The 23,592-nt window shown below is 50.2% G+C and overlaps 1 protein-coding gene across 1 annotated transcript; it reads right to left on the bottom strand.

The window, feature by feature from the left end:
* Positions 1-4,700: 4,700 nt before the first annotated feature.
* LOC133341167 (pleckstrin-2-like) lies at positions 4,701-18,336 on the bottom strand. Its single transcript, XM_061549619.1, has 9 exons — positions 18,068-18,336; positions 16,639-16,803; positions 12,810-13,012; positions 12,234-12,325; positions 11,330-11,517; positions 10,403-10,507; positions 9,628-9,711; positions 8,791-8,872; positions 4,701-6,183 (listed from the first exon to the last, which is right to left on the bottom strand). The coding sequence occupies exons 1-9, from the start codon at positions 18,101-18,103 to the stop codon at positions 6,056-6,058; spliced, it is 1,083 nt and encodes a 360-aa protein (XP_061405603.1). The 5' UTR covers positions 18,104-18,336; the 3' UTR covers positions 4,701-6,055.
* Positions 18,337-23,592: the final 5,256 nt, after the last annotated feature.

The following is a 23,592-nucleotide window of genomic DNA, read 5'->3' as shown; positions in this document are numbered from 1 at the left end:
GTTTCCTGTTTCCTGCCCCCCCCCCCGCTACTGCTCATCGGTCATTCATAAATCCATGTGATGTGAACCCGTCTCCTGGTGCCTCGGCTTCAATCAGGGGCCACTGGTGCAGTCTCCCACTCGTTTCTCCGGTACCGCTGCTGCAACGGTCGCTGCTTATCCAGAGCAGACTTCCACCTCCCCGTTAATAGAAAGCCTGCCCGGACAGTTCTGCCTCTCGGCCCCCCACTGCAGGGCAGCCACCTTTGTAGCAGGACAGAGACCCCCTTGAGCCCTCGCGTCTCTACCCCCTTGCACAGCTTGGAACTGGGAACGCCATTTTGCCCACGTGAGTTTTCTCGCCATCCCTCGTACAAGCGTGAAAGTAAATCTCGTCCGTCCAACTAATCGCCAACGACCTTGTGACCTCCGCAAATGAAATGCAAGGAAAAATTATGAGGGGGGGGGGGGTGGAGAAACGAAAGTGACCAGAGGGTTGGGATTTGCCTCCCTAAAATGTGGCTCTAATTGTGTGTCTAGCCTGGCGCGCGATTGCAAATAAAAAAAAATATTAATACAATTTTGGAGAGACTGGCAGTGGCACAGAACTGTGAACCAGGCTGACGGTGGGAGGGGGGGGATAAAAAACACGTGACGGTAAATGAATGAATGAGACGAGTCGTGAACCAAATGGTGGCCGCCACCCATCGCTGACAACATCGATTCGCTGGGGACGTGAATCATTGAAGCCGGGGGAGCTTCTTTTCGTTCTATTTTTGGCCGCATTCCGCTTCCTCTGCCAGCGATATTCGATAAGAAATTGAGTAACCCCTGGTTACCCGCCAAGAGTTATTAGGATTCGGCTCCAAACGGAACTTTATCTCGATGGGCCCAGCCGTTGGCCATGGCTGACCGATGTCCAGCCACGCACCCACAGCTTCACCATTTCCCCGCCATCGGAAACCAAAGTAGCACAGACGATGTCTGCAAATGAGGCCGGGCAGTGAGGAGGGAAATGTATGGTTACGGCCACAGAACGTTCCAGTGGGTTGACGACATCGTTCCTCGTGTCGTGTCCCGATTCCAACCCGCTCAAGCTTTTGTGAAAATCTGGAATGTGTCCCTTTTCCCCCAATCTAAAATGTTCTGACCGCACGATCGAGTCTTGATGCCCCCCGCCTCCCCCCAAAGGGCGCGGCTGGTCCAATGAAAAGTAACGAAAAATAATCCTCGCCATCAACAGTTGTGATGCTCTATGGCGAGGGGGGTAGAGTCACGGATACCCGGTCATCTAATGGGGAAAAATACAAATGAACGGGAAAGGGAAGACGGCAGAGAAAGCGTGTGAATTAAGAGGAAATGTATTGCTAAAATGGGACCAAAGATGCTGCATAAGGGCACGGTAATAGACCAGGTGTCAATAACCAATTTTTTTCGGGTTCTCTAAACTCAAAATTTCCACAATGCATTTGAGTACGAGGCGGGTGGTCTTTAACGTCACGAAGCGGTCAAAGAGCCGCGTGCACGTTGCCGGCCGCTGTAGGATCGGGCAATGTTGGCGGTTACTGCAGAGGATGCATTGCAAGGGCAATGCAGAGATTGTGAGACGCCACCCGGGACGAGGCGACATAGACTGAGAGGCGAGATGAGCGGGAAGGAAGGGATGCCGGGATGGAAGTCCCCCCAAGGCAGACGAGAGGGCACTGCTCAAGATGAGCAGCAGGGAGACGAGCGCAAGAAGGGGGAGGACGTAGGGTGGGGGGAGTACCGGACCAAGATGTCGGGATGAGAGGGTGATGAGAGGTGGAGGGAATACATGGAGAAGAGGAAGGAGCTAGCAGAAGCGTGCTGCGTGGAGTGGGGGGGGGTGTAGCGATTCGGAATGACGGTGGCCAGACAAGTCAAGTTTTGGGAGGCTTTATGTGAAACAAGAGGGGGCAGATGTTAATCGTGGTATCGCTATATATGGGTGTTTTTTAATTTTTAAAGCAGTTATTAGTGACTGGGAAAAACACCCATCGGCTCCCCTACATTTAACGAAAAACAAACCATGAGCGTCTACAGCCCGGGTGTGACCCTCATAATTCGTACTGGTGTCTGCCAGAGGTCGCAAACGGGTTTTGATTCCTTACCCGTACCCGGCCGCACCAGGGTCGCAAACGGCTACCCGTACCCGTACCTAATTGGTACTGGTGTCTGCTCGGTGGCTCAACCACCACGCCCGTGGTAGTGAATACCCCGAGAAGTTACCCGGCCGCATTGGGGGTAGCGCTGAAACGACTGCGATTACCGCTAACGAGATTACCGCTAACGACCTGGCGACGCTCGAGTTTACGTGTAAGAGTCATGAACTCGCCAAATCACACGTGCATTCATTCGGCCCACAGTGATGCATTCATTGCTACAATCGCCCTTATGTGAGGCTTGGAGTGTGGTACACCTGTGGGGGGGAGGGGGTCTTTGCAATAATAGCACTCCTGAAAAATGACAATTAGCGCAACACATTAGCAATGGGTGTGGCGAGTTTTACCAGACCGAGTGCCGAGTATGATGTTCATTGCCTCTGGTGGGCAAACACAACATTAACTCGCGCACACGCCAGGCAACTTCCGACCATTGCAAAAATGTTCCTTCCAGCGGCGACAAGTGGCTACTTGAACGCGCTTAAAGTTAACGCTCTAAGGCAGGCTGAATCTGCCGATGGGATGCTGAAAATCGAGACCTCTCCATAGTTGTATTGTGCAGTCGATGCCGCTGAATGTGTGCGCTCCCAGAAGGCCGTGTGGCTGACGGGATGTGGGGAAAATACTTTATGAAATCCTTTATATTAAGTTCGCTTGCTTGCGCGCTTACGACCGTGCAAATCTTTCGGTCGTTTTTTAACCCACTTCCCGTGATCCAATCGAGCTGACATTTTCCACACAGACTCGTTGTGCGTGACAATTAATTTTCGTGAATTTTTTTTTCCAAAATTTGACACTTTTTAGGAACAACAAATTATATGTAATTACCAATTGCTTAATGGCGCACAACCAATCATCTGACCCATAGGTGGCAGCCATCTCAAGCCAGAGGACGAGAGGACTCTAGCCGCCACGCATATAAAGGATTTATAGGGAAAAACTTTGTTTTTACGGGTTAATTTTTAAAGTAGTTTTTTACGGTGGATCTCAAATGATGTTGCAAGATTCCCTTCACCGCGGGTGTCGTGGAGGTTGCTATGGCCCTGGCTCGCCACGAGAGGGCGGTACAGCAAAAACACAATTAGACTGTGGATACCTGTTACATCTGTTTTGGATAGAGCAGAGGTCGGCCAGCAACGTAACAAGAAGAGCCATTTCTTCTTCTTATTATTACATGCTTTTATTTCACTCACTTCGTCTGTTGTATCCTCAAAAAAGAAATCTTGTAACTCAATTTTTACACACTTCCCAATGTGCTATCGACTGAAAACTTCGTATAGGTATGTCATACTGGTGACAATACGATATTCTATCAAGAAATATATATTTTAAACAATCTTTTTAACGGCTCTAATTGTCCCCGTTTCCGGCTCTAATTGTCGACGCTCAACTCACGTTGCCTGTAAATCACCACGTGGTCCCTTACTTCGCGGCAAGCCTCGGGGAGCCACGCCGAGGGGCGGGGGATGTGGAAGGAGGGGAGGGGCGATGGGGGAAGGGGGCAGGGGGAGGGGCAGCTCGGACAGTACATTTCATTAAAGCGTGTTTAAAAAAAAGTATTTTTTTATTTTCGACCAATTCGGTAACAACAAAAAAACACCCCTCAATAATTCAAGAGCCGCAATGCGTCTGAACGCGAGGCGGTGGTCCTGAATAAATATCGCCACGGTGCAGTCCTTAATGAGCCGTCCGCATTGCGGCATCGGAGCCTCAGGTTTGCCGACCCCACCCCCCCCCCTGGGATTGAGTGCTTCACCCTCGCACGCGTGGGTTTTCTCCGGTGCGCTCACCGTTCCCTCCCATATGTAAACGCTCGTCCATTGGCCGATAAGCGCCACGATATATTGGTGGAGGACAGCAGAGCTTGGGCAATTGTGGGCACCCGCTCGTGGCGTGGCTGCCGCCTTCCCACTCGTCTTTGGTTCCTGGAGCCTCGGAGTCGTCCTTTCTCTCTCTTTCACTTCCAGAGCGAGCGGATGCCGTGCATAGGCGCGTGACAAGTTTAAACTTTTACCGGCAATCCATTGATCAGCAATCTTTGTTTTTATTTGGCAATCGATGACCTCGCGATCGGAAGCCCTGCTATTCTAGCTGCTTAGCTGCAGGTGACAGTTTCGATTTAAAGCTTTCGTGACTGCAGGGATTCATCTTCTTGGTTCTTTCGGTAAAGTTACGTAGAAGGAAAATAAAAAATAAAAAAATAAAAATAATTATCACGACGTTTCGGCCACAACGCAAGCAGCCGTCCTCAGGTGGAAGACGGCTGCTTGCGTTGTGGCCGAAACGTCGTGATAATTATTTTATTATGTTTTATTTTTATTATTTTATTATTAGCCGTCTTCCACCTGAAGACATTGTGGCCGAAACGTCGTGAGAATTATTTTATTATGTTTTATTTTTATTATTTTATTATTTTCCTTCTACGTGACTTTACCGAAAGAACCAAGAAGATGGAGGTGACAGCTTCACTAACACATGTACACGTGTTTATATTTCAGTGTTAAGTACAATAAATAAAACAACCAAAATATATATTTTTAAAAAAAGTTTAATAAATACACGATAGTAACATATGCAGATTACAGGCCTAACTTTTATATAACAATAATGAGTGAAAATCAGTTTATGGTGATTGCAGTGGTTATTGCACTGCACTATGAGCCCAGAAACCTGAGTTCGATTCCTGGCCACGGCTAACATAAGTGGCGAGCGATACCCGAACCGGTCCTGTGCTCCCCTCCACAACCCCCTTCACCAATCATGCACGAACCGGTGTGGTGAAGTATGGTCAAACGACCCCCCACAACCGACAGGGTGTAGGAAGGTCTTCATCCTGCAAGTCGCTTACCAACTTCCGGCTTTAGATTTGTTTCCCTTTGGTCGCCACTCTCTGGGTGCCACGGTTATAATTGCCTATCTGAGCTGAACGTCAAATGTTTAAGCCGTTTCTATATAAGACGTTTTCTATATAACACTGTCTCTATATAACACGGTTTCTGTATATAACACGGGTTCTATATACCACGGTGTCTGTATAACAGGGTTTCTATATAACAGGGTTTCAATATAACACGGCTTCTATATAACACGTGGCATTTATTCCGGTTTCTCCCGTTTCTTCAAACATGAAGCCAAACGCCCACCGATGGAATTGGCCACCAAACATCCCAGTGTAGCAGGACCCTCCTGAAATAAATGGGGTTCTGAGACTCGTTGCGGCTTTCCCGGTGAAACTGGCAATGGACAAAAAATCATGCCTTCGCGCTGGATTACGCGTAACACTTTCCAAATGTGCGCGTTTGTCATCGGGAGGTATTTAATCGACGGTACAGAAGACGACGGGTAGCTGAGCGGGGCTACATACGTGTTTGCATATTTACAAATAAGTGCTCTGTGCTCTGGGTTTGTGTCGCCAGGATTTGACCTTTGAACCTTTGATCAATGTTGTCAGTTATCTACAGGGCGATTCCCCAATAGCAACGCATGTGTTATACTAAAGTAGCGTGCACATTGCATCATCTTCACGAGTTATCCTGGTCCGCTCCACCAGACATATGGACGGAGCTAATGCACAAACAAATCATTTGGTGATGCTGCTGTCCAAGCACAAACAACAAAGCAACGCAACACATTCATCAATAAAACTGCGGGCCTCAATAATAATAATACATAAAACAGACGACGTTTCAAGCAATGGCCCTTCCTCGCGGCACGTTCGTTTCAGGGCAGTGCGATTGACGAATATGTTGGAGCGTCCTTTTGATTGCAGACGACAGGTGAGCGTACGCAGCGCTCGCTGCTACAGATTCGGAGCGCGTGTTGAGAGGGTTACACGTGGGGCTGCAGAACCGAGAGCTGGCGGCGTGGTGGCCCTGACGGAGGGCGAAGTGCATTCAGCTGAGCTGCCTGATGGCCCGGATCCACTCGCTGCGCTGAAAAGCCGACGCAGCCTGCAGATAAAATCGGACCTCGTCGGCCGTGATCACCTCGAAAAGGTTATCCTGCACGTTCCCCTTCACGCCTACGAAGAGGGGGGGGGGGAGAGGCCGGGGTGGGGGGGGGAGACACAACAGACAGAGACACAGTTATCACGACGCGTACGGGTACGTGCATTTATTTTTAACCAGGAAAAGCTTGGCTAAGGGTTTTAAGAGCTCTTTCAGAACGAGTCTACTTGTGTGTGTGTGTTTTTGCGGTCGGGGGCGACGATTCACTATCTGGTTTCCTGTTCAAGTAATTTGCTTATTTGCGAGTAACTTTTTTTTGCTTACAGAGTTCGGCGAGATTTGGACCACAATGCCGGCACATTTTCGAGTGATGCCGCGAGATATTTAACGTCCGCTGCAAACCAGACGGCACCGAGTGTTTTGCAGCCAATACACACCAGCCGTATGAGCGATGTCGCCACTGCTAAGTCATCATTGTCATCATTTGTTTCACTTCATCATCGCCGTCGTCCTTGATGTTATCGATATCCAGCAGCAGCATGAGCAAGTCCATTTGCCCTCTCGCGCCGTTATCGCGTCAAGTTGGAATGCGCCCGATCTCTGGAAGCTAAGCAGGTTGGAGCCTGAATAGTGCTTTGATGGGTTACCACTGTGTACAAACAAGTTGCCATAGAGCTTGCGCAGGCTACGTAATGGGGGGCACATAATTGTTTAAACGTGTTAACAAAAGCAAATTCATGGCATCTGGCCAAACATCCCCATTGCTGGAGCAGGACACTCTTGAAAGAGAGATGAGCCTTGAGACTCGCCGAGGTTTTCCTCGGTAAATAACCACACCTGCTTAGCCCGGCATTTACAGATGAAATGAAAACTAAATGAACATGACAAAATGTATTGCTGGAGATTAACCCAATTTAAATTGCACATTTTTTTTGTAGTTTTGACGGAGGAGAATGATTTATATACATATCTATACAGGAAGGAGGCCTTGATTTAAAGAAAGACACCTCGAAGAAATAAAGTTCGATTGCTTGATCATGATGACAATGTCAAATTACTGTCTGATTAAACGATGGCAACCACAGGTACAGAGCAAACACCTGTCTTGGTGGTTTGCCTTCGTGTGGCCACGCCGCAGCCAATGTGTCTAGACGCTGGCTGGCACGAGGTGCGGGGCCGGTGGTCGTGGTTTCTAAATAATGAAATCATGACGGCGGCGGCGACGAGGTTTTTATTTTTCTTCAGCGGCCGTGCCGCGCCACACGGCACGGCTGTCCCCCCTTCCCCCAGGAGAGAATTTTCGCGGTTGTGCCGCCGCTTGTGCTGTTGTTCGGTGCGGCGTCAGAAGTACAGAGTTCACGGGGAAGCTCTCGGCACGCGGAGCGAGGCGTCGGACAAAAGCGTGACGGGCAACGCGCAGAAACAACGCCGAAAAGCCACAAGTGGAGAGGTTTGTGCCGTGCGTGGACGGTGTTCTCCCGCTATTCACCAACTTGGCTATCAGCGAATTTGGCTCTCCGCCGAATCGCTTCTAGAACTGTACGCGACTGCTGCATCGAGAGAGAGAGAGAAAGGAAGCGATGAGACGAAGTGATGAGAGAGAATGTGACGCGAGAATGTGATGAGATAAAGCGATGATGTGCAACATCACCATCATTTAAGGTAAGTTAAATTGTCAACAATTATTTAATATTCTTGGTTCTTTCGGTATAGTCACGTAGAAAGGAAACAATAAAATAATAAAAATGTAAAACAATAACATTCTCACGACTTTTGTTCGTGTTATAATTTCCATGTATCTAATAGCTTATTTATCTACAGCATTTATTGAAAGTAGCTCATAAAAAAATATGTTTTCGTACGCCAATAACATTATACGTGAAATTTGCTTTTCACGATCATCTCCGGAACGTTTCCCTCACGAAGAACGAGAGAATACTGCAGACGAATATAACTGATATAAGAGGCTAACATAACGTCTTAATATATCATTATTTAACTTGGTTGTCTTCAGCACGAGGCTCGCGTTAACGGTTTGGAATGTGACCGCCACTCCCTCCCGTGTCCCGTCTCAACACGTCCACTCCAGACTTGTCTATACAAGGGCACAAATGGCCGTTGGGGGTTTGTAGAACATTATCAGCCACGATCGATCCCCCGCTGGATGGGGCCCCCCCCCAAATCGTCCCCCCCCCCCCCCCCCGCGGTGCCACACCCACTCGAGGGTGAAAGATCTGAATTGTAAGCACACGTGTGTGATGATGATATTCACATGATGATGATGATGATATTCACATGATGATGATGACGATTGTCTGTGTTCACCTGAAGCAGTTGATGATGATGAGGAAGATCATGACACAAAATAAAAGTGGCAGCATTATCATCAGGGCGGCGGAATGGTAACACTTGTGCCTCACAAAAATAATTCCCTGGGTTCAACGCCCAAATCTGGCGCCTTTCTGTGTGGCGTTTGAATGTTTCTCCTCCTGTTCTGCATGTGCTTCCTCTGAGTTCTCCGTTTTCCTCCACAACCTAAAATCACGTACATTGTAACTGGTATTGGCCAAAACATCCCAATGGCTGAACCATTAACCTGCAAGTTGCTCAATTGGGATGACACACAGCAACAACGTAGAGTAACGATAATGAGTCGTGCCTTGGCGGCATTTGTGGCTTACCGGGAGGCACCCCTCCGTCGTCCAGCGCCGTGACCAGGCAGCCCCGGACGGGGAACCCCCCAAGAGGGCGCTCGGATCTCTCCTGCACGCACCACAGAGAGACATGCACACAGTTAGCGAGCGCCCATTAAGGCCGGCGCCCAAGGCACACGAGCGAGGCGGTGCGGCGGGAGCCACGCGCCGCTGCCTGCCGGCCTGCCTGCCCCTCTCTTTCCAGTGTGTCAATAATGTTAACCCACACCGCATTTAAGGCTCAGTCAACCTAGATGTGGCCCACCACAGGTTGTTCTATTACTCAGGACAGGTTCTGACAATGCCACCGTTGTCTTCGCCAACCACACCTGGGGAGGCCAGCACTGGGTTCAGTATCGCGCGCCACTGATGTTAGTCATGGCTGCGAATCGAACTCACGCTATTGGGGTTTGTAGCGCAGTGCATTTAAACATTTGGTCGCCGCTCCCCACATACATGAACACTATGACACATACGAAGACAAATATCCCCGTCTACCCTTTAACAGACTGTCGGGGCAAGTGCTGAGAACCAGCGCCTTTTAAGGCCGGCATGTCACATGAGAGGTGGGTAGCCAGCACTACACCCGGCCGCCTTTGTCTCCCTCGTGGTGATATGTTTACACCACATACCCATTTAAGGCTGAATCGACCTAGGGGAGGCCCAGGACCGGTTCAGATATTTGTCTTTGATGTTGGCCATAAGTGAGACTCGAACTCGGGTCGTCGGGCTACGAGTGCAATCACTGCGCCCCATGCACGCCAAATATACATGCACGCTGACACTTTAATGAGGTGGGGTAAGGAGGTGAGATGAGGAGGTCACCTTGGTGGGGTCATAGTAGTGCAGGTAAGAGGGTTCTTCTCTCAGGATAAACTTTCTCACTTTCCAGTTCCTACGCCGATGTCCCTGTAACAACACAGTCATCAGCATCATCATCAGCAGTGTTATTACCACAGTCATGATCATCACCACAACCATGATCATCATTACCACCGTCACGATCAACATCACTATCATGATCATCATCACCATCATCATCACCACGATCATCACAACCACCACAATCATTATCATCACCGTCACCACCGCCAACAACGACACCAATTTACCATGACCGCAACCACTTGATCATAGAGGTGTTCGAGAATTTGGTCGTGGCTGTGTTGATGATGGTTATGTTGCTGACACTCATGGTAGTAACGATGATGATGATGGTCGTGGTGATGGTGATAATAATGGTAGTGCTCACGGTGCTGATGAAGATAGTGGAAATGATGATGTCGGTTGTTGTGGTGATGATAATAATGATAATGGTTGTGATGAGGATTATAATGGAAATGACAACGATTGTTTTGATGATGTTCATGATCATGCTCGTAGCAGTAATGATGATAGGGATGGTAAGAATAATACTGATGATTATGATGATGGTATTCATCATAATGCTGATGGTTGTGGTGGTGGTGGTGATGATACTATTGTTAATGATGGTTGTTCCAATGATAATATTGATGGTTGTGGTGATGATAATGTTGTTAATGTTGGTTGTGGTGATGATGATTTCTGAGACTGAAAGGCATTGGACCCGTAACCTTACCTGTTTCATCAGGTAACCCTGCAGAATGATCTTCCCGGAGAATGAGATTCCGTTGATGATCTCTTTGGCCGTAAGCTCCGTGCCAAATTTGCTGTTGTTTTCAGACTGCACAAGAAAAGAACAAACGGTGTGCCGTCAATGGGTGCATCAACGCGTCGATCCATGGATTGGTATTCCCTTTCAAAGCACATATTCTACACGCACCGCGTTGTTAAACGATGGAATTGATTCCTTTGAATCGTGACAATTAATCAAATCGCCGAGTTAAATGCGGCTAACATCAGCGGCTAACATCAGCGGCAAGTGATGCTTGAACCGTTCCTAGCCTCCACTTTCTCTGAACAGCACCGACCGGCGTGATGAAATACGATCAAATAGACCCCCTCCTGCCCCCCACCCCACCATGACCAACACAGCAATGGGGGGAGGCCTTTACCCAACAGTGGATTGACAAAGAACTGTAAGTTAGCCACTGTATAAATAGGCGATGTCAAATCTTCAAGTGCTCGTGCCCATAGATTGCGAGCACCACAGCCATATAAGCAATTTATTGTTTAACCGTTAAAATTGATTGCCGCGCTCGCACAAATTAAGAAATTAATTATTTGTTACGAATTATAGCGCAATCGCCCACACAGTTCTGAAGGAACGCACGAGACGGATGAGAGACGAGAGGGAGACCCGCGTCGTTCAGACGAGACTCAACGTTGCCGCGTTTCGGGCGGCCACTTGCGATCGGTTCGCTCGGCCGGTTTTCAATCGGGCAACCTCCTACAGTCACGTCAATATTGGATCATGTTGTGTCCCCCCCCCCTCCATCGCTGTCACTTCGGATAAACGGACTGACAGACAGACGGATGGGCGGACAGACAGAGGCGATGGATAAACGTTTTCACCCTCGATTGGAAAGTGTTCGAAGACACTCACCAGGCAGTAGAACGCATCGGATCCGTCGAGGAAGCGCTGGGCGAGATCGGGCAGGGAGGCGGCCGCCCTCCCGCGACTGCTGGTCGCCTCCAGGAGGCCGCCCTGCAGGAGCATGGAGGCGAGCAGGGCGGCCTCGTTGCGAGACGGCGCCACCCCGCGTGCCAGCAGCCAGTCCACCACGCTCGCCCCTACACATGCCGGAGGTGGGGTTCGCGTTGGGATCGGTGTTAGGTGGGGCAGGCGGTAGGTTACTCCAACAAGGTTCATAATCGTAAGGCGTCCCCCGGCCGATGTGAGAGTCTGCGTTGATCGTCCTGAACCGGTGATGGAAACTCCGCATTGCTGTGACGGGGGCAGGATGACGGTTGGCATTCCACAAATGAGAACTTATTTGATTGGTGGGCAGGTAGATGGGTAAGTAGGCAGGTCAAGTAGACCAGTAGACAGGCAGGTAGGGAGACAGACAGCCAGGTAGACGTACAGGTAGACAGGCCAGTATCAACGTGGATAGGAATGCAGATAGGTCAGTCAACAAGTAATTACGTAATTTTTTTGTTAGATTGAAAGGGTGTCCACAGTGTCAAGTGACCATACATAGCAAACACGTAGTGTAGGAGTTGGTAGGCAGGTAATGGAGTAGACACACAGACAGACAGATAGGTAATGGAGTAAACAGGTAGTAAGTATCGATTTAAAGCTTTCGTGACTGCAGGGATTAATCTTCTTGGTTCTTTCGGTAAAGTCACGTAGAAGGGAAGTAATAAAATAATAATTTATTTTTCTTTTATTATGTTTTATTTTTATTATTTTATTACTTCCCTTCTACTTGACTTTACCGAAAGAACCAAGAAGAGGTAGTAAGTAGGTAACAAGGTAACGTATGCAGGCAAGCGAGGCGCCTTACCTGTGAAGCAGTGCCGGTAGGTGACGCTCTGCTCGTGATGAGACTCGGACGCGATCCCCAGCGCGGTGTCCTTCATCTTCTCCACCAACTCCCTGGGCACGCAGCAGCCAGGGAAGGCGCGCGTGAGCACACGGGTCGCCCCAGACAAGGTGGAACCGCAACCGGTAAGCAGCGTCAGCGGGCACGTAAGCCAGCGGGCAGGCAGGCAACCAGAGACAAAGACGGACAGGCAGGTAGACAGACCAGACAGGTCGGCTGGACTCGCGGACACGTAAGGAGATTTGCAGGGTTGGTAAAGATGGAGATAAACAGGAAGGTCGGCAGGCAGGTAGCTGGGTAGACGGAAAGGCACTCAGTCATGCAAGCCGAGAAGCGGTGAGGTAGGCAGACAGACGGACAGGGGAGTCGAGAGATATCCTGGTAGGCAGGCTGATATACTGCTAGCGTGGTGGGCCGATAGCTATGCAGCCAGGTAGAGAGGTAGGCAGGCAGAAATGTGGACAGGTAGGTAAGCAGATAAGCAGGCGCGTAGGTGAGCGGACAGGCAGACAGGTCCACCAGCTTGCTGGTACTCACGCGAGGTTGACATTGGGCCCGGTCAGCGATGGGCTGTGTGCTTGGGGTGAGGGAGTCAGGGACTGCGGGGGGCTGTTGGGGCTGCCCCCAACCGAGATGCCCAACGCCGCGTGGATGTCCGCAACCCACGAGTCGCGCTCCTCGCGGCTCGACGGCTGCAGGTAGAAGCTCCCCTTGTCCGGTACCTGGAGCTTGAACACCGTCTGGAGGGGTTGGGGAGGGGGGCAGAGCGGCGAGCGGCGTTGGCAAGCGGCGTGCCTCTGGGATGCTGCGTGGGCATCGGGCCCACGACCACGCGTGGTGAAATTCCGTCATGGCATTCGTCAATAACGCCGTGGCCCTACAATGAGAAACTATATGTGCATGGCCAAAAACAGTAGAATGGCAGAAGTTTCTCAATCGCTGTACCATTTGAGAGAAATGTTCATCGCACGACGGCCAAATTTACTTTTTTTTATTTAGTTCTGTGAGCTCGAATTTAGCTACGTTAAGTACAGAATCAGATCTAGCGTGATGTTTTTTTTTTAAATCTGTGTTCAGTCATTGGTGACCAGGCTGAGACCATCGCCTCACTGCACTCAAGAACCCGGTTCAATCGAACCCAGGGTCTCAACAGTGTCGGCTCAAGCGCTGTTAACCATGAGGACTGATGTCACTCCCTTTGCAGCTTGCACGTTCGGCAGCGAACTGGACAAGAAAACATCACAGAGAGTGGCGTAGCTGTCGAGGAGTGTGAAGGCTGTGCAACTGTACCATGGGTCGGAGGGGCACAAGGCACTTGGGTCAACAAAACAGGCTAAAAAACATTGAACAGGGCACCCCCATGCATTTAATTCACTGCACCAGGGGCCCACGCCAACCACGCTAAAGGCCACCAGTTGAAGATGCAGTCAGCAGGTCGTGTCGGTTGGCACGCGTGTGCAGGATGGAGCAGCAGGAGGTCAGGTCACCGACACTGGCATTGGAGTGCCACACGGAGGTAGGTGACCAAGGGGAAGATCTCAAGTCAGACAGTGATGGTGGCGGTGACAAGGCTGTAAAAGTGGTCCTTGAAGGACATATTTGTCCGTGTCGGAAGGCAGAAACCTAGAGTAGTGCGAGGATGGAAACGAGGCTCGAGTGGAGGGCTTGTGTTGACTGTGCAACAAAATGTGGCATTTACCAGAAGGAAGGAAATGGTAGCGAGATTTGGTGGCATCGACGGTCAGTGCTGTGGTTAGAATGCCGCGCTCGCAGTTGGAAAGTTACGGGTTAAGGCGACCAGTGAAGGGGCCCACTCAGCAAGTCATCCCGCTTGATGTCGATAAATACACCATTCTGGCGAATTGCCCGATGATGCTGGATGCAATTACCAGCGAAACGTCGTACTCAAATTGTAAATGTTGTGGTTTCACGCTTCAACACACCGGTGGGCTAAAGCAGTGAACTATTTGTCTTTTGTCAACGTGACACTTTTTTACTGATTGGCCGTGTCGGGTGGTGGAGGGTTACGACACATTTATAAATAACGCGATCTAAACCCAAAAACGTTGATTATGAAATACAATATTAGCACAACTTTGTATGAGTGCATCGGTGTGTTTTTGTCCCGTAACAGCACTTGCTCTGGCCACGGAGATGTGTCATTGGCATAGGAGAGATGGTGGGCTGAGTGTAGCACTAAACCAGGACTTAAAACAACCAACTGATTAAAAGAAAATTGACGGTGGCTGAGTGCCGCAGAGATCCTGAATTTGAATTCGGGTATCGGCTTGCCCGGAATTATAAACTAACTTCCCAAGTGTAGCGAGTTGATGCTATCAGCCGGGTCACCAATGTCTGTACACCAAAAATACGATCGCGTTCATCTTGTTTCCCCGCATTAGTTTCATTGTTTTCTAGCTTTGAGAATAAAATATATTTCTGGGTTTACTGCCATGCGCTGACCATACACCTACAGGAGTGTGTTGGAAAGTAGGCCTCGTGTTTTAAGGACTCATAAGTAGTTCTACGATGTGTTCTTATGCAATATATTCTCTAACACACGGGGTAATGTAATGCCCCTTGCGAGAGCGTTAAACGGATTCTTCGTCTCAAGACACGACTTGGAATGAAATTGGGAGAAACGAGAGACAGACTGCCAGCAGCGGTATCGCCTAACGATGGGGGGTGGGGGGGCAACTAACATAATAAGCACACGTTCAATCGTTATGGAAAATATTGCACGTGCTCTTGGCACTCGGAATTTTTTCGGACAAAAAAAATATTAATCGAGGGAAAAAATCGCTGAGTTGTTGGAACGTGACCAAACTTGGTCAGTGGGTCTTGGAATCGGTGACCTCATGGGCGGTGTGGGGAGACATGGGAACACGGAGACTCGAGGCAGGGAGACGCGGGGACAAAGGAACACGGGGACGAAGATGTAGAGACAGGGAGACCTGAGATAGAGAGATGTGGGAATATGTGGGGACAGGGAGACTTGAGACGCGTGTGTGATAATTGGTTTTTTACCCTTTGATCTGGCAACAAAACTGACACCTTGTTTTACAAGGAGTCATGTTTGCATAGACCACAATACCTGCAGTCATAATGCAAACAAAAAACATAACTCTGATAATGTAAAAAAGGTGTCAGTTTTGTTGCCAGATAAAAGGGTAAAAAAACAATTATCGTATTTTTTACTGGCAAATGAGGTTCCAATGGTGTACGTGTGTGTATGTTAAACTTATTTCCCGGCGTACGTTCCCAAAACGTGCTAATCGGAGGTTCGAGATAGGGAGCCCACGGGACAAAGATAAGCGGGGACGGGAAATATTGAGACAGGGAGACATGGAGGCACAGGAAGACTTGAGGCCGTTCAAAGGTACGTGTGCAAGGCAGATGGTGAGAGCACATATAGATGTGGACAGACGGCAAGACGCAGGGAGACAGCGGGACAGATGAGGACACAGCTGCTGGTGAGGGGGGGGGGGGTACTTGGGGCCACTGAGACGCGGTCTGCACACGCTGTGACCACACGGTAAGAGTTTCCAGATGAAGTCTGTCGCTACGTCATCCACACCTCCCACCGCCTCCCTCCGCTCCGGCCTCAGCGGCGGCCACAATTCTCAATCGCCTCTGTGTCTCCGCGTGGAGCCGGCCACGCGTGAGAAGAGGGGACTTTTGTTTCAAAGTCCAACTCCGGCTCACAGAGGGAGACATTGTAACGTCGTCGGCTCTGCGTGCAGACAGTGGATCCGTGCATGCATACAACGTATGCATTAATGAATGAGCCCCCGATGCATCTGCGTGTATGAATGTAACACTGTCTGTACGAAACACTAAATAGTATGTGAACGCGCCTGTGTGGGGGAGCTGTGGTGCAGTGGTCACCAGCATTGCACTGCACTACCAACCCGGCGGCCCGAGTTCGACTCGCGACCGATATCAGGAGCGAATTTTTTAACCGGTCCTGTGCCTACCCTGAGGTCGACTCAGCCTTAAATTAGTATATGGTGCGGTGTTTTAAACAGTGGAGAGACAAAGGCGGCCGGGCGTTGTGTTTGCCACCCACTCTACCGTGGGGTGGGAGCGGCCCTAATGGGTGCTCACGAAAAGCACTTGCCTCAGCAGTCTGTTAAAGGCTATACGGGGAAGCTTTTACTTTTCATTTGCATGTATCTACTCAGTTTCAGTTTACAGTTTCATGTATTATTAGGCATAACCCTGTGAGCCACGTGGCTCTTGACTCGGGTGCAACCGCAACAAACAAAAACATGAACAAGAAACATCTCAAAGTGACTACACGCAACAGAAAAATCCAGGGGGGAAAAAACAGCAAAGTCTTCCAGAAAAAACAGCGCATACTCACGGTGCGGTTGCTGAATTCCAGGCAGGGGGATTCAACCGTGACCCCTTGCAGTGCGAAGGAGCCTTTCAGGGACATGGGGCTGCCCCCTCCCTCTCTCCGGTAGTAAAGGATCTGGTTCGAGTCCAGGACGAACCAGCGAGCCTTCCAGTTGTGAACAACGTGACCCTGTGGGGTGGGGAGGGGGGCGTCAGTAGAACATGAGCACAACAAGAATGTGACGACCAGCGTGGTGAAGTATGGACAACTTTTGCCGCCTAGGTTCCTGGAGTTCTGGGACAGAATTCCACATGGGGGGGGGGGGTGCTTTATTCTGGCTGCTGATTTCAGACCAAACCACTGCGCCACCGCTCCCCACGTATAAGACAGACCCCCCCCCCCCCCCCCATATCCTCGAGCAGGCTACTGGGGTAAGGGCTGTTCGCGAGCAAGTGTTAAGACCGCCAAAGAGTGGTGCCGGGGTCAAACCCACAGCCGATGTTCGCACGGTGCATCAGACATTAATTTAAGGCTGGGTAAACCTAGGCGAGTCCGAGGACCTGTTCAGATACTCGCCGCTGATGTTATCCGTGACCGCCAATCGAACTCAGGCCGCCGGATTTTGCTGCGTTTAAACGCTGCCAGGCTGGCTTGGGAGTCGTAATTATCGGCGTAAGGCACTACCACTAGACTACAAGAGGCGCCTATCCATAACAATCCTATATGATTGCACCCTGTGTTGCACTAACGTACCGTCCTCAATGACACCTGGTAACGCTACGCATTAGTCTTCATAAGGTCGCACTCAATACCCACAAAGTGCGTGCCACAAAATGAACCACAACATCTTGCTGATCTCGTCAAGGAGCATAAACCGTCATCACGCGAACTCCGCTCATCCTCGCAGCAGCAACAGCTGTTGCGCCCTTACAGATGCGCTTCTGCGGCCGTCTGGAACGCTCTTACTTCCGATATTAGGAAGCCACTGGAGCTATGCGCTTTAAGATCTAGTGTGACAAACTCATTTTTTAGAACTGCTTTGTGTGTTTTAGTGTGTTGTCTTTCTCCCCACAAACCCGTACTAGCACGGCTGGCTACGTACGGCGCGAAAGAAGTTCGGCACAGTACATACATAAACACGCGTCTCGCACAGCCACCGCACACAGGCGCACGAGGAGGAGAATGGCGGGCGGGGGGGTGATGCGTCGTGCCAAATTAATTCCTTCGAGTTCCCGACTGTTCCAGATGAAATGAAGCGTTCACAGCGCCCAACGTCAACAACACACACACCGTCGTCTCCTCCTGTTCACAACCATTTTACAGTCGGTGGAAATTCCTCGTTACTATGACGGGCGCCAAATGTCTCACCGAACTTAACAAAAACAAGGAGCAACCCGCGTGCGAGGCAACGGGAAACTGGCGAATGAATGAATCACGAATGAAGAAGACTCACCCTTTTCACGAGGAACCCTTCGCGAGTCACTGCCATTTCGTCGACGTAAAACTGGCGCAGGAATTCGTTTGAAATAAGCGCGGCACGGTTGTCCTCGAGTTGCGTCTGCGATTGCTGCCGTAAAGTTTGTGAGTTCTGCACGGATTCGATGCGCACTGCCGAGGAGCGGATGCCGTCTTTGAAAACCCCGAGACGCAGCTGGGCAATCGCGCAGTGCCGAGCCTCCAAACCGCGCACCGTTTAAGGGCACACACACACACGCGCGCAGAGACAGCTGCTCAGGCGAATGACTCTCGCCTGCTTCTTATATAGCAATATACACGCACACTCGAGCTCACGCCACCAACTTATACGCTCCGCCTTGTGATTCATGATGCCGCTCACTCACTCAGTGGGTGGGGTGGAGGAACATTTTTTTTCTCTCTCATTAGCAACGGGGTTGAGCTGTCTGGGATGAACATATCCGGCCCGCGACCTCATTTCATTACCCACCCCCTCCGCCTCCCCATCATCATCCCCCACCCACCCGCTACAAAAGGGTACCAACCGCATTACGAAACGAGCCGCGAACGATGCAGAGAGGAGGAGCTGCTTGGGCGCCGTTGTGAGCGACCTTTGTGAAATTCTGTAGCGTCGTCGTCTTTTGCGCGTCACCGCAAGCATACTCGCCGGACTAATCGGGAACACACCGCACACACACACACACCTGCGTGGCGAATTTAAACGCGCTCAATCACTACACTGGCCGATGTACCGGCGTGTGCGTGTGTAGGGGAGCGGTGGTGTAGCGGTTAGCGCGCTGCGCTATGAACCTGGCGACCCGGGTTCGATTCCCCGCTCACGGCCAACACCGGTGACGATTATCTGAACCGGTACCTGGGCCTCCCCTAGGTCGACTCAGCCTCAAATGAGTACCTGGTGCGATGTGTAAACATCGCCACTAGGGAGACAAAGGCGGCCGGGCGTGGTGTTGGTCACCCACCCCCTCGTGTGTCGTGACGGCCTTTATAGGTGCTCGCTAACAGCACTTGCCCCGGCAGTCTGTTAAGGCTATACGGGGGATATTTGTCTTTGTGTTAATGCTGTGGCCCACCAAATATATTTGGAAATGCGAATACGTACTCAGGAATGATGAGGTTATCCTCCCTCTCATCCCGTGGGTAAGAAGATGATGTGATTGTGTGTGGGTGTCATTCAAGTGCTGTTAGCTAGCACCTATTAAGGAGGTGCTACGTCATGAAAGAAAATGTATATGTGTACACATCCCAATACCAATGGCTACATAGTACCACTTGACGCACTGCGTTAGCATAGCGGTTAGACCGCTCCCGAACACGGCTGACATCAGTGGCGAGTGATATCCCAACCATTCCCGGTGGGCGGTCCCTTTCACGAACCCTTGCCAGCATGGTTTGTACGTATGTATGTTGAACGTCTTTCGCACCGTACGTGCTAATCAGAGGTGTCAGGGAAGGACAACAAACTAAACACAAAAAGCAGTTTTAAAGAAATGAGTTTGTAAATCTAGATGTAAACGTGCATAGCTCCAGTGGCTTCCTAATATCGGAAGGAAGAGCGTTCCAGACGGCCGCAGAAGCGCATCTGAAAGCGCGCGATGCAGTAACCGTCTTTGTTCGATGGTCAGCCAAAAGCTGTTGCTGCGGCGAGGATGACCGGAGTTCGCGTGATGATGGTTTATGATCCTTGACGGGATCAGCGAGATGTTGTGGTTCATTTGTGGCTCAGACCTTGTGTGAGGGATGGTCAAGACAAAGGCAAGTGCTGTTAGCGAGCACCTTTGAAGGCCGGCACGGCACACAAGGGCCGCCTTTGTCTCCCTAGTGGCAATGTTTTACACACCACGTACTCATTTGAGGCTGAATCGAATCTTGGGGAGGTCCAAGACCGGTTCAGATAATTGTCACTGGCTCGCCAGGTTCATAGCGCAGCGCGCTAACCGCTATACTAACCGCTCTCCACATGGTTTGATCAAACAACTCCTACGACCAACACGATGAGGGGAGTCGTTAATCTAGCAGTGGATTGACAAAAGGCGATTGATAATAAATATTGTATTATGTGCATCATCGTCAGACACACACAGATGTCCCGCATAGACTTTGTGCTCTGCAGAGGCAAGTGCTGTCAGCGAGCAGATATGGATGTCTTCATGGGGCACAAGAGGATGTCGTGGACAATAAGTACCACGCATGGCCGCCTTTGTCTTCTCAATGCCGACGTTTACTCACATCAGTAATATATTTTTGGCTGAGTAGACCTAGGGGGTGGCCGGGACAGGTTGAAATATCACTTTGCTACAATGATGTTTCCGTGCCCGGGATTTTGTATTTATGTTTGCAGTAAATTAACAGATATATCTCATAGAATACAATATACTGTATATATATATATGTTTGTGTTTAGTGTGTCCAATAATAATGTATCTAAACAGGCAATGTTGAAGCACGCGCACACGTACAGCCCTTTAAACGTCAATCCACTGCTGGATGAAGGCCTCCCCCGCGGTATTTTACCACAGTTCATCACACTGGCCAGTCCCGCGCGGGTGCTTGCGTATAGCGGTTGGGCATAGACGTAGTACTAACGTACTGTGCAACAATTTTAATTAGCTTTACCCGCACACTGCTGCCGCTGCTGCCGCCCACAACATATCTCCTCCACCCGCAGCAGCCTGCGTGTATTTCATGCAGGGGTGGCCACCCCATCCAGCATCAAGGAACGCACTTGTCCAGGCTTCACAATCAAGCAACTCACGATACACGTGTAGTGACATAGAATCGGTCACGTAGCAGCATAGCGCTGTCTGCTGGCAGGGAAGGGGATCTGCAGCTCACAGCAGCCCTGACTGACAGCAGGCCACGTGATCGACCGGAGAGGGATCTCAGGGAAAAGTCACGGAAGGGTCACATCGAGAACCCGCTAGTAGGTTCCAGAAGGGGGGCGGGGCCGGGGGTGGAGCCAGGCCACGCTGACAGTGTAGTGGTGATAACTACTTGCTGTTCGCGAGCGGATCGTAAACAAGGTTTTCCCGCTCAATCAAACGGTCAGGGTCAAATGGGGTGAGGTAGGATCCAAACGCCAGATTGGGAAGGACCAATCGGAGGGTTCCACAAGGTGACCGTGGATTGGACAACCCGGCCACGAACAGGTATAAAAGCTAGAGCGCTGAGAGCTCTTGGCCAGTTCTGCTACACGAAGACCCAAGTCGGCCGAAGACATCTAGGACCCTGGACCAAGCCCTCCAGCCCTTATCAGGGCTAGGGCTCAGTGTCACCAGTGGTCGGGGAGAGATCCCCTAGGTCCAGCCAGAGGACGCTGGGATAGCAGGGAGATTAGACAGCCTGCAAGGTCCGCAGGCTGTACCTCCTCAGGGTAACGGGTGAGGGGACCATATACCCCCTTTGTGTGATAGGGACTGTGTATTAAGACAATAAACAGTGTGTGCCATAAAGAAGTTTAGAAGTCCGTCCTTTACAACACTACAACAGTAAAAGAGGGGCCCCGGGATGGGACCTCGGGGCTGTCGTGTGGAGTGGGGTCCCGTCGTGCTGCTGCTGGAGTCTTCACCGTTTCGGTGTCGCCATCCAGGCAGTCTACCAGCTGCCCTGACTGGGAACCGTAGTCACTAAGCGTTACTGTCAGGCCGTGTTAATAAATACAGAGTGCCTCCTCCTACTCTGAGTGTCTCTGAGTCACTACACATGCTTCACGCCGCTTCGCTTATCGAGGTATAAATGACACGAACTCTGGTCATCGAGATTAGGGGGCGGGGGATGAAGGCATAGCCGGACTACCGAGTCACGCAGTTTGTCGTGGAGGCCAGACGATAACAACGCAGCGCCAACAAAACTAGAAAAAAACAATCCAAAATCCATCTGCTCTCGTTTCTCTCGCCCACTTCTCAGCAAATACGCCAGAACATTCTTTCACAATGCGTTTTCCACATTCAGCGGGTCTGGAAAGTAAACCATCAAGACGTCATTAAATACCAATAATAGTCGGAGTAGTTATGAATAAATTTCGATTTAAAGCTTTCGTGACTGCAGGGATTAATCTTCTTGGTTCTTTCGGTAAGGTTACGTAGAAGGGAAATAATAAAATAATAAAAATAAAACATAATAAAATAATTCTCACGACGTTTCGGCCACAACGCAAGCAGCCGTCCTCAGGTGAAGAACAGGTCTGTCGGAAAGACAGCGTCTGAATGTTATGAATAATTATGATACTAATCATGATAGCGTAGTCATGTTGTTGGTGGTTTGCAGCAGAGGCGCAGTGGCTGAACCGGTGCTGAGCCGTTTGGTGGCGGTGCGGTAAACAATGTCACTGGGGAGAGACAAAGACGGCTGGGCATGGGGCCGGGCGCTCCAACCCCCTTTGTGCGCTGTCGGTTTAACAGCACTTGTCACAAAATGGTCTGTTAAAGGCTACACGGCAGATCTTTGTCTTTGCGAAAAAAAAGTGAAAGCATGTATTTGAGAGTGTATGGATGTTTAGCAGACACAATGTTCGTGTGTGCGTGTGTGTGTGTGCATACACAGGGCCTCCCCTAGGTCGACGCAGCCTCAAAATAGTACAAAGTGACGATGCGTAGAAAGAAAGCATCGCCACTCGGAAGACAAAGGCGGTCGGGCGTGGCGCTGGTCACCGACCCCCCTCGTGGACCGTTGCCGGCCTTTACAGGTGCTCGTTAACAACAGCACTTTCTCTAACAGCCTGCTGAAGACTATACGGGGGCATCTTTGTCTTTGTCGAGGGTGTGGTGTGTTGTGGACGCGCGTCTGTGGTTGTGGGACACAGCAGCGGTGAGCGCGACGCGCTACGAACCTGGCAATCCGGGTTCAGCCAGCAGCAGCGACAATTACACCGTGTAACAAAAACAAAATGTGTCACTGGGTAGTAAGTGTTTTTTACTTATGCCTCAAAGAGTACAGAAAATGGCTATTGTTCCCCACAAAACTTTGCTTTTGTGACCAGGACAGTGATATTATTTTGAAATGTACCTATTTTCAATGAGAAAACGTGGTGTGCATTTGTGTCATTCCTTCACGTAAAGTCCTGGTTACAAAAGCAAAGCGTGTGGGGAGTAATAGCCATTTTATATACTTTTTAGGCATAAGCAAAAAAAAATAACACTTAGTATCCAGGAACACATTTTTTGTTACATAGTGTTATCTGTATCGCCCTCCCCTAAGTCGACTCAGCCTCAAATGAGTCCTGTAGCTGGTGCAGTATGTACACATCGCAACTAGGGAGACAAAGGCGGCCGGGCGTGGTCCTGGCCACCCACCCCCACGTGCTCGCTAGGGGCACTTGTTCCAACAGTCTGGGAAAGGCTACACGGGAGATCTTTGTGTCTACGAGACGGGGCGTGACTGTGTGGGAGAGACATAGGGGGACACCGCGTGCGTGTGTGTGTTTATTGTACGTGTGTAAGAAATACAGACTGTGCGAGAGACACAGTCGGGGGTGGGTGTGTGGGTGTGACTGTGTGCTAGTCAGAC

The sequence above is a fragment of the Lethenteron reissneri genome, chromosome 11 (genome assembly GCF_015708825.2).
Source record: "Lethenteron reissneri isolate LAM-NWPU_2019-01 chromosome 11, ASM1570882v1, whole genome shotgun sequence".
NCBI classification, from domain to species: Eukaryota; Metazoa; Chordata; class Hyperoartia; order Petromyzontiformes; family Petromyzontidae; genus Lethenteron; species Lethenteron reissneri.
The sequence above is the reverse complement of the archived record's forward strand: the minus strand, read 5'-3'. Positions and strand labels throughout refer to the sequence as shown.

What these genes read in the sequence shown, in the direction of transcription:
- LOC133341167 (XM_061549619.1), bottom strand. Translation starts at nt 18,103, where the DNA reads ATGGCAGTGACTCGCGAAGGGTTCCTCGTGAAAAGG. An exon ending in TGGAATTCAGCAACCGCACC is followed by an intron (nt 13,013 to 16,638) that starts GTGAGTATGCGC and finishes CAACCCCTCCAG; the next exon opens with ACGGTGTTCAAGCTCCAGGT. An exon ending in CCGATGCGTTCTACTGCCTG is followed by an intron (nt 10,508 to 11,329) that starts GTGAGTGTCTTC and finishes TTTCTTGTGCAG; the next exon opens with TCTGAAAACAACAGCAAATT.